The sequence below is a fragment of the Microcebus murinus genome, chromosome 10 (assembly GCF_040939455.1).
Source record: "Microcebus murinus isolate Inina chromosome 10, M.murinus_Inina_mat1.0, whole genome shotgun sequence".
In the NCBI taxonomy this organism is placed as follows: domain Eukaryota; kingdom Metazoa; phylum Chordata; class Mammalia; order Primates; family Cheirogaleidae; genus Microcebus; species Microcebus murinus.
This window is the reverse complement of record NC_134113.1, coordinates 95,444,898-95,463,747: the sequence shown is the minus strand read 5'-3', so window position 1 is coordinate 95,463,747 and position 18,850 is coordinate 95,444,898. Positions and strand designations below refer to the sequence as shown.

The 18,850-nt window shown below is 56.7% G+C and overlaps 1 protein-coding gene across 1 annotated transcript in view; it reads right to left on the bottom strand.

The window, feature by feature from the left end:
- Window positions 1-18,850, bottom strand: part of VWF (von Willebrand factor) — a 147,147-nt gene that overhangs the window by 84,144 nt on the left and 44,153 nt on the right. The window contains exons 11-18 of the mRNA XM_012760580.2: window positions 14,651-14,787; window positions 13,860-13,998; window positions 12,616-12,716; window positions 8,121-8,316; window positions 7,228-7,443; window positions 3,586-3,826; window positions 2,331-2,425; window positions 253-413 (exon numbers count right to left, since the gene is read on the bottom strand). Coding sequence (XP_012616034.2) covers window positions 253-413; window positions 2,331-2,425; window positions 3,586-3,826; window positions 7,228-7,443; window positions 8,121-8,316; window positions 12,616-12,716; window positions 13,860-13,998; window positions 14,651-14,787 — 1,286 coding nt within the window. The remainder of the gene's footprint in view (window positions 1-252; window positions 414-2,330; window positions 2,426-3,585; window positions 3,827-7,227; window positions 7,444-8,120; window positions 8,317-12,615; window positions 12,717-13,859; window positions 13,999-14,650; window positions 14,788-18,850) is intronic.

Here is an 18,850-nt window from a genome sequence, read left to right as displayed (position 1 = left end):
CACTCCTGTGAGCTAGTTCTTATATTTTTGTCTGATCCCATCAGGGTCAGCCCCAAACATTTTCCCACCAACTCCCTTCCTGACTTTGGGGCTGACTTGGCCACTCTCTCCCCGACCCCTGTTCCCATCACCACCGCCCCCATCACCACCCCCATCTAGCACAGTTTCTTCCTCTCCTGGCTCCGCAGCCCTCACTCATCCCTGCCCGCAGGAAGACGAAGGGGAGGCGCCAGCCCTGTGTGGCGGGCTCACCATGCCTGGGGGGCAGAGGCAGCCAGACACGCAGCCCACGCTCATGCACTCCAGGTCGTAGTTCTGGCATGTCTTGGCGCACTCCAGCCCTTCAGCCCGTGGGTTGTCGGCGGGGCACACCAGCTTGACCATGGGTGGCCGACAGGACAGGCTCCTTTTGCCTTGAAGGTAGGAAAATCAAAAGGAGGATTAGTGAAGGAATGAATGGATCTACCTTCTGCACCACCCTTTTGTCCCTAGGTGCTGTCACGCGATTGAAGAGACTCAGAGCTGTCACTCCCTGGGACTAGATGCTGCCCAACCTCTGAGCAGGTTCCCTGTGCGAGACTGGGAGGGCAGCCTCACCTGCTCATCTGAGCTCCTGACCCCCGGCCTACCCTGGCGGTGGCTCTCCCATCCTGCACCCACCTGAGGGCCCACACTTCCCAGTGCCCTCGGTCCTGCTGTGGCAGGTTGCGCTGAATCAGGATGCATTGCAGAAACTTCCAGACTCAGGCTTTAAAAGACCTGGGTCTGGGTACTAAAAGGGAGCTTCAGTGGGACCCAACAGAACTGTTCCTAAAGGGTGACAACTAACGTAGGAAGAGAAGGCCATTCAAGCACAAAGACTTCAAAGGGGCCCTTGCTCAATGCCAGCCCCTGTCCAGCCACTCTGTTTAAATTTGTGACACTCCATCCCCGAAGCTCCCCTTCTCCTCCCTTCCTCACTGATCTCCATCTGCATACTGCATACATCCTTCTCACCACGTGACACAATCCACACTTCACTGGCTGACGCCCACACACTGGGCCCACTAGAATGCATGCTCCGTGAGGGCAGGGACTGCTGTCCACTCTGCTCACGGACACCTCCTATTTCCTGACAATCAGTAGGTATCAATGGCTGACTGGATAATGATGACAGCAGATGACTGATACAGAATCTTTCTCTCCAAAGCCCCAGGGCACTTTAGCATTTATGTCACTATCTCCTGTGGGCAAGAAAGGCAGAATTCCAGCCTTGTTTTCATATGGAAGCTTTTGCTAGGAAACAGAAACCCCAAAAGGTTAAATGGCTTTTCCCAATCTGCACAGATTCTAGGAGTTTCCTGACTTTGAAAAAGGTAGTACCTTCCAAGGATTAGACTAGAAGGCTCTGAGCAAGAGGGGCATTAAGACAGCGTGGGGCAGGATACAGCAGGAGGGGTGGGAGTGTGGGGGACGCTGAGAGTGAGAGAAAGAAAGAGGCAGAAAGATTTAGGGACCTTGAGGCCACAAGTTCTGATTTCAACTTTTGAGCCATCCACACGCTGGGGACCTTGCCCAGCTCTAGGCTGAGAGATGCTGCCCATCCAGTTACCCGGGGAGTCAGACCCCTCACCCAGGGCAGCTGGGACGCAGGTGGCGTGGCACAGAACTGGGCACCTGGGGAGCAGGGGTCTATGGAAAGTGAGAGGCAGAGACGGGAGTGGTCACCCACCTCCCTCCCTCTCCCTGGAAGCGTCCTTTCTAAGCAAGGATGATCCTTCTGGAAGCAAATAAAGTCCCTGTGATCCACGAACTTACCAGTATCACGCCAGCCCCTTCTCCCTTCTTTGCGTTGTCATTTAACAGTGCAGCAACTATCCGGACCTTCTAACTGAGGACAACTGGCCCCAACCTCCCTCTTTCAAACCCATCTGAGAAGCTTTCTAAAGAAAGAGGTGTCCTAGTCAGCATGTCCATGGGGAACAAGAGGCCACCAAAGAAGAGTGATTGTCACCACAATCAAGGCAACCAACTCACTCAGCTCTTTACCCAGTTAAGGTCACTACAGGCAAAACGCAGGTCTCCCTGAACCCACCTTGCTGGTAATTCAGTTTTCCCCATCTACAGAACAAAATACTCTTGCCTCAGTGATTTGGATTTGTACATGCAAAGGTACGTCTCCACCTGAAAGTCACTCACACAGACCCAGACATCGTGGCCATCCTGGGCAACGCTGGACGCGTGCCTGAATGCACACACACGTGGGACAGAGCCACCCGGCTCTCCCCGACCCCACGCGTGAGCATCTGGGCAAAGGGGAGGCGAGGGCCCTTCCAGGGCGCGGTACTCACTGCGGTGAGACAGGGGGCTGCGGAGCGTGGCGTCCGGCAGCAGGCTCCCTGGGGCTCCGCTCATGGTGCAGTGCATGACGCCGTCCTCGCAGTAGCTGCGGAGAGAGGGAGCCCCGGCAGTCTACCAAATGCTATAGTTGTTTCATCTCAGCAAATACTTATTGTGTACCTGCTTTGTGCCAGAACTGTGCTAGGCGCCGTGGATCAGGGCCTAAGATACGGTCTCTACTCTTTCACCAGTCACAGCCTAGGGAGCGGATGCAACATGTTTTACTGAAATCCAAGCCCAAGAGCAATAATTGTTTTGACAGAAGTATAAACAACCTGCTTTGGGTACATGAGGTTGAGGGGGCTGCAAATTATCTCACTGGAGTGACAAAAAAAGCTTCATACCAAATGCAACATGTAGACCTTGTTTGGATCTTGCTTTGAACAAACTAATTATAAAGAGACATTTTTAGACAATCAGGAAAAAGTTAACAGGGGTTCAATATTAAATATTATGAAGGAATTATGGTTAATATTTAGGTCAATAATGATATTATGGTTATGTTTTGTAAGTGCTCACCTATTTGGAAATATATACTGAAGTATTTGTAGGTGACGTGACATATCTGAAGTTTTCTTTTAACTATTTCAACCAAAAAGGAGAGGAATCGATAGATAAAAGAAGAGTGGCAAAACACTGGGAGTGGATACATTAGGGCTCCTTATACTATTTTCTCTATTTTTATGTGTGTCTGAAATTTTTATAATCAGGACATTTTAACTAGACTCCCCAGTGGACTGTCAGCTCTTTGGGGTCCACATTGTGTCTGGTTCATCTCGAGATGACCAGTTCTTTGCCAGAACCTGCAACAGAACAGGTGACAGGTAAGTGCTTGCCCAGCAAATGTTCCGTTGCGAATTTCTCCTGCGGCAATGGCAGCCCTGTTGAAATCGACCATCACAGGGTCCTGGGCCAAGAGCTGCAAGACGCAAGTATGATTCAGAGTTGAGAAACTGGCACATACAGTTGACAGTAAAGCTCAAGAACTCCTACTGCCAGCCTGGAGTTGTAGTTCCCTGCACAGTAGGGAATCAGAAGACCTGGGCCAAACGCCAGCTGAGCTTGTGACTTGCTATACAATTCTGGACAAGCTGTGTCCTTTCTTGGGCCTCAGTTTACCCATCCATCAAGTAAAGGACTTGAAGGACCATCTTCCTCTCCAGCTCTGCCATTCCAAAGGACCCCGGCCCTGCTGCCTGCACTTACCACATGGTGTGATGGTCTGAGAAGATGTCTTCGGGCTGGAAGATCTCACCATCGTAGTAACAGGGGCACCTGGCCTTGGGCACACAGTCTCCTCTCTCGTCCAGGTAGAGCCCTGGGGGGCAGAAGCAGCCTTCCAGGCAGACCTCGTTGCATTCCTCATCCGGGTAGGAGAGGGAGCGGCAGGTCAGGTTGCAGGGAGTCCCACACTGCAGGTATACCTGGCCCTGCGGGCAGCTCATTGCTGGAGAGAGGGGGGAGGGGGGAAGGCCTCAGTGGACACACCAGACAACAGGACTGTGCTTCTAGGACTTGGGGTGCCACCTTTGCAGCTATGACCCTAACTGCATCCACACAGCCATCACCTCCATTTCCTATGCTAGCAAAGGTGCATTTCTCAGCACACGGTATATTATAATCACGGAGGCACACTGTCTCCTCCCCTCAGCCAGAGGGAGCATGCCTTAGTCACCTCTGAATTCTCAAATCCTAGGACACAGTAGAAATCCCGGTGGGTTTTGAAGCTATGAATACTAAAACGAACTGGGAATGACAGGCAAGGGTAACCCCAGGATGATAATGACAATGGCTACAATTGATTGAGCACTTACTGAATGTCCTGCTCTTCACACGAGCTTCACGCCTCACCCAGTGAGTTTGCCCCCCTCACCCCCTTTCTACCGGTAAGAAAACTGAAACTTAAGCCAAGCTACTCGTCAGTGGCATGCCCCTCACGAAGAAGCAGAGGCAGGATTTGAACCCAGCTCTCTGCGACCCTAAATCTCATGCTCGTAACCATTATACTCTAAAAAGGAAACAGTCCCTTGAGGGACTCGCTAGTCACAAAGAGCAGGGACACTCTTGTACCTGATGTGGGCAGTGCCCACCTGCCCACAGCCCTCACCCTCCCCGGCTCCCACAGAGAAATCCCACAGGAGACAAAAGCCAGGAGGAAGTGTAGCAATGCGCTAAGCAGCTAAGAGAATGGGTTCTATATCCCAGATACCTGGGTTCAAGCCCCAGGTCCACCATTAGCCGCCATGTGACCTTGGGCAGCATCCTCACTGGGATGTGCCAACAACATCCACCTGGGTCCCTGTGGAGGCCAAATGTGCTGCCATGCTTAGAGGAATGCCTGGCATGTGGTAACGCTCACTGCTCTTATTGTCATGACTCATGCTGGGGAAACGCAGCCCCAGACCCAGTGCAGCAGCTGTGGTGGAATGGGTATTCCAGAGAAAGGTCTAGGTCCCAGGAAGCCTGGCATTCTGATGATGAAATTCTTTCCTGGTAGGGGAGGGAGGGCAGGGAGGTGTGGGGAGCACTGCACCCTTTCAAAACGCATTCCCACTGCTCACCAGCTGCTGTCTAAGAAGTGAGAACCCTGCTCTGGTCACACTCCCCCTGCAACCATTAGGGTCCTTCTCTTCTCTGCCACAATGGGTTCCATAGCAGAGACCCCCCGAGGAGCACTTCCCAGGCACACAGTGAACCTCACTGTGGGGCAGAACCGCTGGAGCAAGGCTGCAGCCTCCCCGCCTGCGATCGCCTTGCACCGTGTTTGAAGGCAGTTTGGAAGACGGGGGCTCTCTAGCCATGTTAGACATTGATTTTTCTCTGAAAAAGTGGAGAGCTTGGGTCGCTGGATGAATATTGAGAGGGGGGGTAGGTTTCGACGGGGCGTGTTGGGCAATACAGATGGAGATCCCTTTCAGCCCCGAGTCTACGAGGACAGGGGCGCATTAAAGAGCTGCTAGACTGGAGAGCTTGTTTTGTTCTGGCAGACCATCCCTGGCTCGGAGCCTCATTAAATTTCTCCGTTAGCCTTCTTCTCCAGAAGAAATAATGCACGTCAGTTTCGTTTACTGTGTGCCACCAGGTGCCATGGGCTCCGTGTGCTGGGCCCGGGAGTATAGAGACGAGACCATGGCTCCTTGCTTGTAAGACAGGACACGGGCAAGAACCCAGGAGTCCTCTCCAGCCTCTCTGGGCTCACAGGGAGAGCCCAAGGCCACCCCGCAGCCTTGTCTCTTGTTATATAAACCCACAGAGACAGATCCCTCTTGTCTTTAAAAGCCTTCAGGAAAAGCCCTCCCAGCCCCAGCACTGCCTGCCTATCGCACGGCCTCAGAGCCAGTTCTCTGATGGAGTCTCAGTCCCTCCTTCCACAGCGCGGCCGTTTCCCTTGTTCTGTTCAGTGCAGGTTATGAACAGCTGCTCGTGAGAGATTAAAGAATATTTTGGTGGGTCCTTAGCAGTCCAGGAGAATGTCCTAAATTGGGAAACCCAACGGATGCTGTAGCACCTAGTACTGGTGGACAAGCAAAGGGTATTCGTTAACAGCACCTCATTTACTCCTCGTTACTTTCTCCAGTTTCTACACAGCAAGCGAGGAAACTGAAGTTCAGAGGGGTCAGCTGCAGGGCCAAGGTCACACAGCTGGTAGTCACAGGCAAGCTGCGAGCAGGGACCCAAACTCTGTGCTCCCAGCCACCAGCCCGTCACTGCCCGAGACATCCCAGGCCTAGAAGGACAGGGAAGGCACCGCCCCTGCATTTATGCACTTGTCCCATTTCATCCTTACTCTTGGCTCTGTCCCTCTTTTGTATGACATTGCTTTGACTCGGAATGTGAGCTGGGACATTAGACCTAAACTTCTCCACAAACACACTTTGCTAGCTCCTTTCCCCGTTTCTCACAGCTCCTCTTTTCCCGCTCCCGTCGGCACCGCCTGTTTTAACAGGAATGCATCTACTTCACCCTAAAATCAAAATATCCACCACCTTGTCCTTCCCGCTCACTTCTATGCCTAACTGCTGCTATTCTACCATTGGAAACAACTCTTCTCTACCAAGACAGCAGCATTTTAAAACCATGTGAAGCGCACCCCCTCCAGAAAGCCTTCCTGGGCTGCCCCTGCCCTTACTCTAATCATCCTTCTACTCAGCGTGATGGGTACCTAGTAGGGGGACAGTTTCCGTTTGTGCCTCAAAAAGGAAGCTTGAATTTCCACATTATCACTATCGCCTGACCACACTGGGCACTCATCAAATGTCCCCAGGGCAAAACCAACAACAGAAAAGTGAACACAATTCTAGCTACTCAAGGGACCAGAGCGTAGGAGCCCATACCAACGTGATGACAGGACTCTGCCGGTGCACAGTGAGAACCTAAAGTCAGCTGGGCACAGTGAGGTAACTGAGCTTCATGTAACTTTATGTTAATACAATGCCAGGGACCTGGGCCAGGGATCCCCCGATGGTTTGCCTGGAGCTGCAAACAAAGGATGTGCATGGGCACGCCCGGCTGCCTGCGCCAGACTCCAGGGATCTGGGACCCTGGCTCCACAGCCTGACCGTGCATGTATCGGACACTAGGTGGCAGCGGCCTCAGGACCGCTCTGCTGCGCAGGGACCCCGGGGTTCCAGGCCTCCAGGCGGGGTTCCACCACGTGCCGCCGGAACAGGCCCGAGCTGTGAGACCAGCCGCACCGCGCGGCGACGGGGAGATGGGTGCCAGTGAGCCGTCCCCACAACCCTGCTTGTCCAAATGCTCCGGGGCCCCTTTGCAAAGAAACAACGCAGGGAAAGTGTTTGGAGAGGACACGCGGACCGGCCGGTGGCAGCGGGCGCGGGGGGCACGCACCACAGAAGCCGGGCTCCCGCCAGGCGACGCGCACGCCCCTCCGGGCGCAGGCCGCGGCGTAGCTGGCCACGGCGTCGCACAGGCACTCCCTGCCGTCGGAGCAGGCGCACACGTCGTAGCGGCAGTTGCGCAGGTAGGGCAGCGGGCCGACGGCGCGGTGGCAGGCGGCGAACGCGGGGGACGTCAGCACGGCGCACGCCTCCTCGGCGAACCTGGCTGCGGGCAGAGGGGCGAGCGGGCGTGGGCGGGCCTGCCCGGGGCAGGGGTCACGCGGGGGGCTGCCGCGGGGGAGGGGCTGCCGCGGGGGAGGGGCTGCCGCGGGGGAGGGGCTGCCGCGGGGGAGGGGCTGCCGCGGGGGAAGGGTTGCCGTGGGGGAGGGGCTGCCGCGGGGCAGGGGTCACGCGGGGGGATGCCGCGGGGGAGGGGTTGCCGTGGGGGAGGGGCTGCCGCGGGGCAGGGGTCACGCGGGGGGATGCCGCGGGGGAGGGGTTGCCGTGGGGGAGGGGCTGCCGCGGGGGAGGGGCGCTGCCTGGGGAGGGGTGCCCAGTGACGGGCGTCCTCCGCGGGGGCCACACCTGCCCTGGGCCGCCTGAGCCCCCACGCGTGCTACCGCGGACTGGAAGTTCGGGCGGACGCCCGCAGCCCGCAGCCCGCGAACGTTGAGTGCGGTACTGAGGCGTCCAGGGCCGGCGCCCGAGGGCGGGGACTGCGCGCCCTTCTCTTCCTTCCCGGGCTTTGGCCCCAGTTAGGGACTTTGGAGAGCACTGACCCAGATGCAGACTATAAACGTTGATGGTAAACAATCTGGCCCACCCCGAATCCCTCGCTCCCCGCCCCCCGGCGGGTGCACTGTCCCGCGGGTGCGCGCGTCCCGCCTTGCCCGGCTCACGCACTCAGGCGCGGGTTGAGGGCGCAGGGGTCGCTGTGCTGCTTCTGCAGGTCCCGGCAGTCCCCGTGCAGCTTCCAGGCGTTCCCGAAGTCCTCCACCAGGGGCTCTGGCAGGCCGGCGGGCGTGCGGAAGTCGTCGCCCTGGTCGCCGTTGTAATTCCCGCACAGGCCGCAGGTCTTCCCCGCGTAGGCCGGCGACAGCTGCGGGAGAAGCCAGACCACCTTGGCGCCGCTGCCGCCAGAGCAGCAACAGTGTCCTTTCGCTAACGAGATGGTTTTAATCAAAAGACTTCCCGGGTGAAAAATAAATATTGACTTAATAAAAGGCAGCTAGGCCCGGGTCTGCAGAAGAAAAACATAAAAAGCTGCAGTGCGCTCCCCAGCTCCGTCCCTGCTCCTAAATCATTAGGTCAGCGACCTGTCCTGCCGGAAGGGATTTTAGAGATTAGTCACTGAAAGATGGAGAAACCGAGCCCCAGAGAGGAAAAGTGACTTGCCTAAGGCCACAGAGGCAGTGGCGGGGCTGGGAGGGGTAGGCAGGTAGCCGGGTTCTGCCCTCTGCCCTCCATGCCTGTCCCCAGAGTGGCTAAACCGGCGGGCCTGCCACCCACGGGAGTCACGTGCAAACTCAGCCCCCTCTAGAGAACACTCGAGCTGGTCACACATGTGGACTCCACACGCAGGTGGAGTCGGTGTGGTCTGAGCCCTCTTGGAGCTCACATTTGATGACAAGGAACACTTTCCTCTTAACCTCCTCATTTAACTCCACTGAGCATCACTGGAGAGAAAAGACCACGCCCAAAGAGGCCTGTGGGGGTTATGATTCCAAGAAGCCCGGGTCAGCGGGACTCTGGGGCAGACTGCTGTGGGGTGACCAGGAGGACTCCAGGGTTCAAACTCCAGGCCTGTAGCATGTGGCTCATTGTCCATGCTCAGAGCAAAGTGCACATTCAGGGGCTTCTAGGGGGTGGAACGTGCCTTTCACTCAAGGCAGCTGGGAGCACCTGCTGGTTTTTATTGAGAGGACCCCATTCAGAGAGGAAGCAGGGCTGGGACCCAGGAGTCCTGACTCCTGCTCTGCTGTCATTGCTGAGGCCGGATGACCTGCCCATGTTCTGAAACTCTCAGGGGCTAGGCCTGGAACCCCTAGGGTCATCTCCTGGAGCCGTTTTCAGCTTCCAGCTCTGACTTAAGAAGATGCCAGGCAAACAATCTAGTGGAAAGTTCCAGACTCATATAAAATGCAACCAAGTAAGTAGTGTTAATAAGGAAGGGAACAGAGTAATGTTTCCTTATTAGCTCTACCAGTTTCAACTGTTGTCACATTAGGCACCAAGGCACTCCCCGACCTCCCTGACTAACATTAAATCCCCCAATCCTGGCACTTCCCGCCTCTTCTCTGCTTTATTCATCTGCCCAGGATTTATCACCTCCTGATATATAATAAAATTTACTTGTTTGCTTCATTTTTTGCCTGTCTACCCCCATTAGAATTTAAACTAAATGATTTCTGTCTGTTTTGTTTCAGTGCTGTAACCTCAGCACCTACAATGGTGCCTGTCTTGGCCCATTCAGGCTGCTATAACAAGATACCACGGACTGGGTGGCATATAAACAGAAACTTATTTCTTACAGTTCTGGAATCTGGGAAGTCCAAGATCAAGGCGCCAGCAGATTCCGTTTCTGATTCATAGATGGTGCTTTCTAGCTGTATCCTCCCTTGGTGGAAGGGGCCACCTAGCTCTCTGGGGTCTTTCATAAGGGCACAAATCCCATTCTTAATCACCTCCCAAAGGCCCCACCTCCTAATACCACGCATTGGGGGTTAGGATTTCAACATACGAATTTGGGGAGGACACAAACATTCAGACCACAACAGTGCCAGTAAGCACTCATAAATATTTGCTGAATGAATGAACCATTGAACAAATGAATGAATCAGTAGATTCTCCTCCTGACACTGGCTGGAGTGCAGTCAGGGCCGCCTGGGCAAAGTGGCTCCACTGGTGAAGAGCCTCCCTCCCATCCGCCACCGCTCAGCCTCTCCCTCTCCTCTTTCTCAGACACTGATGCTCCCCAGAGGCCCTGTTGTTCACCCCCCTCTCTAAAACTGTATCTTCTTCGTCCGCTCAGCTCGTCCCAGAGGGCAGCTTGGCCAGGGGTCAGAAGAGCGGGTGTCCGTGGAGGCCAGGCTGAGGCTGGCAAGAGCCCTGCAGAGTCTGAGATGGGGTACTTAAAGGAGATACTTGCTGTTTGAAATAAGCCTCTGCCCGGCGACAGTTCTGACAAAGTGAAGACTGCCAGGGTCTTGTCCCCAGCAGGTGGGCTGAGGCTGAGCTGTCCCCGCATGGCATGCAGCCGGCTGAGCGCCTGGACCGCCAGCCCCACGGGAACAGACCACACCCAGAGGGCACAGTCACAGGGCCCCTGGCAACACCTCTTCTGCAACCCCTCTCCCCCAGCCAGCCTGCCTCCAGCCATCCCCACGCCACAGTCCCCCAAGCCCCGGGATGAGCATTCTGAGGCACCCCTGCCCCATCTCAGAGACCCCTTCTCCTGCCTCATACCCAAACCCATGGGACCACAGGCCACCCCGTCCTGCATCTTGACCAAGGACATCCCCTTCTTGTTAGCTAAACTGACCAAAACCCAGCCCCAGAAACAATCCTACGTCCCTTCCCACAGAAAGCGGTCGGCCTCTTGTGCCCTCAGGGGAGAGGGAGGCAGGTGCCAGGACGAGAAGCCACGGCCCTGAGGGGGACTGCGTGGCGGGAGAGCAGCTCTCTGTGGGCGGCAGGGCGCGGAGAAAGTGGTGTGTCTGCCGGGGAGCACTGGAGCGCTGCCTTGAAGACCGAGGTGCAGGAGGAAAGGCTGGGCAGGGGCCAGGAGCCCCCAGTTCTGATCCTCACCCTGTCACCAAACAACCAGGAGACCCGGGAGAGTTCCTCTTGCCAGATATGATGGCTCTTATTTCCAGCTGGAAAAGGGGAGTGGACAAGAGGGTCTCCCAGACCTTCCTACTCTGTGCTCTGTGGTCAGAGGTATATTTTTTTATAAAAGAGAAAGAAGGAAGGTGGGGGTTGGTTTGGAACTCCCTCGGGGCTCTAAGACAAGAGGAACAGCACAGCCCCATGGGAAGGGAGGAAGCCGGGATTTCGCCGTGATGCCCGGCGCCCTTCCCAGATTCTCCAAAGACTGTGAGGAGTGCGCAGGCCCAGCAAGTGGGGGTCTCCCCAGGGACCCTAGGACTATAGAGGACAGCGGCTCTCAAGTGTGGTCTCGGGGCTCATGGAGGTCCCTGATGCCCTTTCAAGGGGTCTGTGAGGCCAAAACGATTTTCATAATAATATGAAGACATCATTTGCCTTTTCCCTTCTCATTCTTTTACAAGCCTACAGTGGAATTTTCCAGAGGCTACATGACATGAAATATTGCAAAAGATTAAATGCAGAAGGAGATACAAGAATCCAGCTGTCTCCTATTATGCCAGCCATTGCTGAGATGTGCAACAGTGATATTATTCTCATTACTTATTTGTGTTTTGGAAAAAGTTATTTTTCAGGAAAAAAAGTGTTTATGTTAATGTGTAGTGGGTTTGTTGTTATTTTTGAATGAGTTAATAAATACGTATTTTAAATGTCTCTGATTTAATTTCTAATGTGGCAAATATCAATATATATAATCCTCACAAAAGATCTTGATTCTTCAATAATTTCTATGAGCGTAGAGGCATCCTGAGCCCAAAAAGTGAGAACCACAGGTCTGGTGGGAAAGGCAAAGTGCAGAGAGCTAATCCTCACTCTGCCACGGCTGGGTGGCAGTGGGGCTCAGGGCAGGAGATCAGAACAAGGGGTGAGATGCCAGCCCTGACAGTTTTGGAGTGCTGGACTTCCCTGTCCAGCCTTTAGCCAGGCGTTGGCTGCCTTGCTTATAAAATGGCAGTACTAGCACCGACGCTGCCTACCTGCCAGGGACATTTCATGAGAAACCATGGAGGGAAGCCTGGCTAAAGGTATGGATTGCTGGCGATGTGGTTCAAGGGCCACAGAGAACAAAGGGAAGCCACCCACCCATGCAGTCCCGGTGTCCAGGGGAGGAACTTGGTAGTCCCCTGTGCAACCTCTCCCAGGCAGAGGGGCAGCTTCCTCTTGGCTGTGGGGCTCTTCCTGTCCCACCCACAGCAGGCGCCCGGGCAGACAGCCCTGCTTCCGGGCCTCATTACAGGGGGAGATTAGACAGCAAACCCGCCCCTTCCCACAAGAGCCAGCCCCAGCCAGGGGGCCCTTGGCATACCCGAGCCCCAGAGGGGAGAATCCCCAGGGCGTCCAGAAAACAAACACCAGCTTCTCCTGCACAAGAGAGGCCTGTTCCTCGCCTGGGGGCGTAGGGCAGGAGGAGAAAAGAATTCTTCTCGCCCCACACAAAGCGGCTCTGCCCAGAGCACAAGGGCTACTTTGTCAGGGCCGGGCTGCGGGGAGGCGTGCCTCCCAGGGCACCTACCTTCACCAGCAGCCTCCCTCGGCCGTCCCAGTCCATCTCCAGCTCCTCCCCGTAGCTGAGGCGCACGGAGCCCATCACCGTGTGCTGGATGCGGAGGTCACCTGAACCCGCAGGACAGGAGTTAGGCTGAGGTGGGGGAGGACAGGCGATGGCAGACAGAGGTATTGTGGGAGGAGATGGGATGTCCCAAAAGGACGCAGCAATGAACAGCAATGAGTCAGGGGCAGGCGGGCTGTCCATGAGGCTTACGAGGGTCTCGGGAAGGATGATCTGGTGGTTGGAGGGCAATAGGGTTCCCCCCAGAAGAGCCTCTGTACCCTGGCTGTGACCTGCCATTACCCCTGCTACCACAGGAGGGCGGCAGAGGCTCCTGCAGAGCCTTAGGCTCTGTGTACCCTTGAACTCATGACGCCTGAGTGTGCCTGAGACCCCGGCTGGCCGTTGCACACTGTCGAGGCGGAGTTAGTCCCCATGGCTGAGTGGTGCTGTGTGTGAGGCTGAATGCAGCTCTCGCTGCTGCGGTAGGAGGAGACAGATGGGAGCACAGCCCTTGCCCTGGAGGAACAAGCGTCTCGTCAGGAGACACAGGGGCACTGGCACCACGCACATGCCGTGTGCCTACTAGCCCATGTTCCTCCACTGTGTGCAATGCTAGGATGGGCTGCGGGGTGGCCAGTGGTCATGGAGAAGGAGGGGGAGTCTGAGAGCCCTTTGGGGGTGATGTTTGGGGGTTGTGCTGTGCAAAGCAGTTTTGCTGCATCAGGCACAGTGCAAGCTGCGCCAGACACTGGACGGGTAGGTTTTTCCCACAGGCCAGAGGGTCACCTGGCCTTGCCCCAAGTGTCATCCTGTGATCTGACATCACCAGCCGCCCCCACCCTCTTGGTATCAGCCTCTGCTCCCATCCCACCTCAAAGCAAAACCACAACCACCTGCATGAGACTCAACTCGCCCCTTTGACCCAAGTCGAGTGAGAATCCTCTTGGCTCTTTTTCCCATCTATACTTTCCCCGAGCTGGAGCAGCCTCCTCATCCACAGGTGTTCTGCCAGCTTCCTCCTAGTCACCTCCTCCAGGAAGCCTTCCTTTCTTGCAGAGATGCATCCCCACCCTGCCCTCCAAAGATGACTCTCCAATCACACTCCCAGGAAGAGGTGCCCATGGGCAATGGCACATGTTGAGAAGAAGGGTGCTTTGGAGCAAGCTGGGCCAGCCCCAGGCCCGGCGAAGCAGGAGGAGGCCCACCTTGCAGGAGGGGGACCTGCACGTCCTGGCCATCCATGGCGACTCCTCCCCCATGCTTCAGCTTCACGAGGCTGTTGTGCAGGGCAGGCAGCCGGACGGTGACCGAGCGGGTGCAGACAGCATCGGGGTCATCGGCACACTGCCAAGAGGGGATGCGGGGTGATCCCACTGTACCCCCACCAGTCCAGCACCCCAGCCCAGGACCCACTGAGTCAGAGAAAGACCTCAGCCCCAGAGAGCCTCTGGCTTCCGTTCTCACAGGACACTTTGTGTGGACGGGGCCGAGAGTTGAACACGGTGCCCGACCTCTCACACCAGCGCCCATCCTGGCCTGGTCTTTCTCTAGGACCGTGGGCCTCTGCCTCGGCTGTGCCCTGGGCCTGTCATTCCAGAGAATCAGGGGCTTCGGCACTCTATTTGTCCTCAGCTTTGCTTCGTTCTCCAGAGAAAATGAGTCTGCACACGGCCATAGCAGTCAGAATGGGAGACAGGCCCTCCCGCCCCCCAGTCACCCCAGCTCCGCAGCAGAGGCTGGCCACAGAGGCCACAGGCAGGACCCGAAGCAGCCACGGAAGCCTCTCGTGGAGCGGGGCCCGCCCTGAGCGCTGTGGTCAGCAGGACGGGGTGCCTTCTCCCGACTCCAGGGACAGAGAGATGGGCTGGGTTTCTGGAAGAGCGAGGGGCTAACTGAAGCCTGGAAGAGGAGTCCTCCGCCCTGCACGGAGCACCTGCCCACACTTCCCGGGGCTGCCCGCCGGCCTAGCGGCTACGCAGCCTCCCGGCAAGCTCACCTGCACGGTCTCAATGACGATGGAGAAGGAGTGGTCCTCACAGTCCCGGGCCAGCAGGTACTGGCAGATGCCACTGAAGGTGAAGTGCCTGTTGTCGAAGCTCTTGAAGTGGGACTGGCCTGTGACGAGACACTCTCCTGGAGGGACACAGGAGGGGGGAGAACGGGGTGAGGGGAGGTGGCCTGGGGGCAGAGGGAGAAGGCTTATGCAAGCAGGGTGCCTCTCCCTGAAGCTCCACCGACATCCTTCCCCACGCCAGGCCAAAGATGAGTTTTTCGCCAGGCGTGGTGGCTCACGCCTGTAATCCTAGCACTCTGGGAGGCCGAGGCGGGCGGATTGCTCGAGGTCAGGAGTTCAAAACCAGCCTGAGCAAGAGCGAGACCCTGTCTCTACTATAAAGAGAAAGAAATTAATTGGCCAACTAATATATATAGAAAAAATTAGCCGGGCATGGTGGCGCGTGCCTGTAGTCCCAGCTACTCGGGAGGCTGAGGCAGCAGAATTGCTTGAGCCCAGGAGTTTGAGGTTGCTGTGAGCTAGGCTGACGCCACGGCACTCACTCTAGCCTGGGCAACAAAGTGAGACGCTGTCTCAAAAAAAAAAAAAACATGAGTTTTTCAAGGGGACTCTAAGTCAGTCCTGCTCTTAAAACCGTAAGATGTCAGAGCTGGGCCATGCAGCTCCAGGCTTGGCTTTACAGATGGGCCACTAGGAAGGTGGCGAGCCAGGCCAGAACCCCGCTCCTGCACCTCCACTCCTCCCTCACTCGTCCAGTGCCTCCCCCAGTCGGGGCCAGCCGCAGAGAGCAGTGTGGGCGCCCACAGAGCGCCCACCAGAGGGAGGCTGTCCGGCAGCACGGCTCTCTCTGAACTGGCATGTGGGGACCCCGGGACACAGCCCCACCCCAGGAGAGTCCCCGGAAGCCAGTGAGCAGAGCCAGTGGTGCAGAGGCAGGGTGAGGTGGGAGGGTGAGGCAGGGACAGTCTCAGAGCTCAGCAGTAGAAAGTCAGGGGCTCCTTCCTCCGCCCCAGCAAGGCAAGTTTCTGCTGTGACTCCCGCTGGGGCCAATGGGGGACCGGGAGGCCATCTGCCCATGATGTCACCACCGCCTGGGCAGCGCTGAGCACTGCAGGGCCAGCTCCCCAGCCCAGGCTGGCACATCTGTGGGTGGGGACAGGGGACCTCGACTCCCCTTTGTCACCTGCAACTCAGAGCCCAGAGCTTGCCCCTCCCCAGTCACCACTCCGCCTCCCCCAGGCTGCGGCCCAGGCCCCACACTTCTGGCCCAGTGCACTTCCAGCTGTGGATCGCACATGCCGGAAGGTGGCAGCGCCGAGAAGCCACCACCAGCGTCTCCAGCGAGTCCCCTTTGACCTTCCCAGCCTGGAGCAACCCCATCTTCGGGGCCTCCAATGGACCCATCGAAGCTAACCCGGGCATCTGGGTCTCCTCCCAAGCTCCCCTTGCGTGTTCCTCTGTCTCCTCTCATCTTGGCCATCTGCTCCACAGAAAAGGAGAGTGTGCACATGCCGTGGCCGTGCCATAAAGGAGGGGGCCCTCCCTGCGCACCCTGCCTCCCCGACCTCCGAACCACACAGGCAGCGGAAACCTGAAGTTCCCCCTAACAGTGTCCTCCAACAAATACCCCACCTGGTTCCTCTGCAGGGACTGAGGCTGGGCCCTGTCACATAGCCAGGGGGTCCCCAGAGGCCACAAGGAGAGTCAGCGGCCCATCTGCCAAGGACAAACTGTGCAGGTGCCCCCTGCCTGTCACCTCATGCCCAGTGTGCACTCAGGCACGGCAGGGCCTGGCTGGACCCTGGTGTGGCCCTGCTCTTGGTGTGTGTTTGAAGGCAGGGATGGGGTGAGCAGCCCCAGGCGAGCGGCACATGGCCCTCTGCCTGGTCCCAGGGCTGCTGGCCCTTTCCAGGACGACACGGGCCAGGAGGGCACATCCAGCCCAGGTGAAATGAGGTTCTCAGCAGCATCACCCCCTCCACTGCCCCGCCGGGAGGGCGAGCGTGAGGCGCCTGTGCGCGGACGTCCAAGCAGAGCAGGCAGTGAGAGGGGCCAGGGTCACCCCAGCTCACAGTGCATGTGCTGGAATGTCAGAGCCAGTGAGGCCACAGGAAAGCCTTTTTAAACAATTTTTCAGAAATCACCATCATTCTACTACACACAGAGCAATGTGGTCCTTTGTGTCAGACACCGTGACCCTGTTGCAGTGAAATGGGTGGGGATCTTCCCCCAACTTTCCCTGTTTTCTCAAGAGCACTCTTATCTGAACAAGTTGTTGGACTTCTATTATCTTTGACAATGCCCAGGAAAAGGGGGTCAGTGAGAAAACGTGCAAATATTCGAAAGCAAAACTTTCAGGGCTAGAATCTAATCCTCTGATCTGATTTCCTGCTCTGACCCACATGGACTTGTGTTCCCGAGTTTCTTGGGAATCAGAAGTCTAAATATTATACTTAGCTTATCTCCTTGGTACAATTGAGGGACAGAGCTGCAAACACAGGAAACCCGGGAAAACGGATGGGTGAGCTGCCGGGTAGTGTTCAGGCACAGGCGCTGGAACATCCAACAGGCCACGTGGCCAGGCTCACCCACCCCCTGCCCAGACCTGGACACCTAGAATATTCCCTGTCAGTCAGTTAGCCCACAACAGGCAGTCCCCCTCAGATAGAGGGCCCACCACCAGACAGACAGGTGGGTACTAAACGTTTGGTGAATGAAATAAAAGGTGACTGATTCTTAAAGTAGCATATAAATTAGAACATCCAAAAGCTACAGCAGATCTACTCCGACAGGAATAAAGATCCTCCCTTATGGAAAAACAAAAAGAAACCCCTCATCTGCCAGGAGCACATTGCCTCTTCTAAGCAAACCCTTTGATCTGCAGCGAGTGAGCCCTGCACGGGGCTGCTCTGCTGGGGACATTTGTGCCGCCTCCCCACCCCACCGCCACAGCCTTCACCAAAGAAACGCCAGCCCGCAGGCCCTTAGCAAAGCCACTCAGACTCCTCCAGATGCAAACGTTCAACAAAGCCTGCTTCTAAGTCACAATAACATAATCTCAACCAACATTATTCACAGTTTACAGATGAGAAACTAAACACAGAGAAGGGAAACTCACCCAGGGTCCCACAGTGGCCAAACAGGTTTGAGTACAGGCAGTCTGCCCGGCTCCAGGCACAGTCTGCCCGGCTCCAGAGCACAGTCTGGCCTGCTCCAGAGCACAGTCTGGCCGGCTCCAGAGCACAGTCTGCCCGGCTCCAGAGCACAGTCTGGCCGGCTCCAGAGCACAGTCTGGCCGGCTCCAGGCACAGTCTGGCCGGCTCCAGAGCACAGTCTGGCCGGCTCCAGGCACAGTCTGCCCGGCTCCAGAGCACAGTCTGGCCTGCTCCAGAGCACAGTCTGCCCGGCTCCAGAGCACAGTCTGGCCTGCTCCAGAGCACAGTCTGGCCTGCTCCAGAGCACAGTCAGGCAGGCTCCAGGCAAAGTCTGGCCAGCTCCAGAGCACAGTCTAGCCAGCTCCAGGCAGAGCCCACGGCACTTGGCACCACTCAGTACCGCCCCGTGGGCAGATTTCTTTAGGGCCAAGCCCGATGTCCTTCTGATCCTGGGCACAAGTGAACACGTGCATAGGATGTAGGGACAGCTGGATCTGAATACAGAGACCAGGTGGAGGGAGGCCTTGGCTATGAAACAGGGTACATCAGCCTGGCCTGAAGCAGGCCTGACCCCAGAAACCCCAGAAACCCACGACAAGCCGGGACAGTAAGCTGGAGCCTTGCTGGAAACTCAGAGTCAGAAACCCCAGGCACGCCCAGGCACCCAGGAACACATCCCGCTGCGGGAGAGGCGTTTGCCCTGGGTCACTCATCACAGTCTCTGTTAGCCAGCCACGTGGGGTTTCTCTTCCTTCATGGAGACTTCATAACAGACTGACCTTGAATCCCAAGGTCAAATTATAGGGCTATGTTAGAATCCATCAGGAGTTGTCATGAGCTAAGTAACAAGTTACACCAAGGCCTAGGCCTCCCCTCATGACCCGGCAGGTCCCACCCTCCTGCCCCACCTGCCCCAGCCAACCCCCACACCACCCTCCCCATGCCAGGCTCTTGTGGGCCCCTGTGTCTCAGTCCTTCCCCGGCCCTGCTCAATGAAACGGCTGCCTCTGTGCTCTGTGAAGACGAA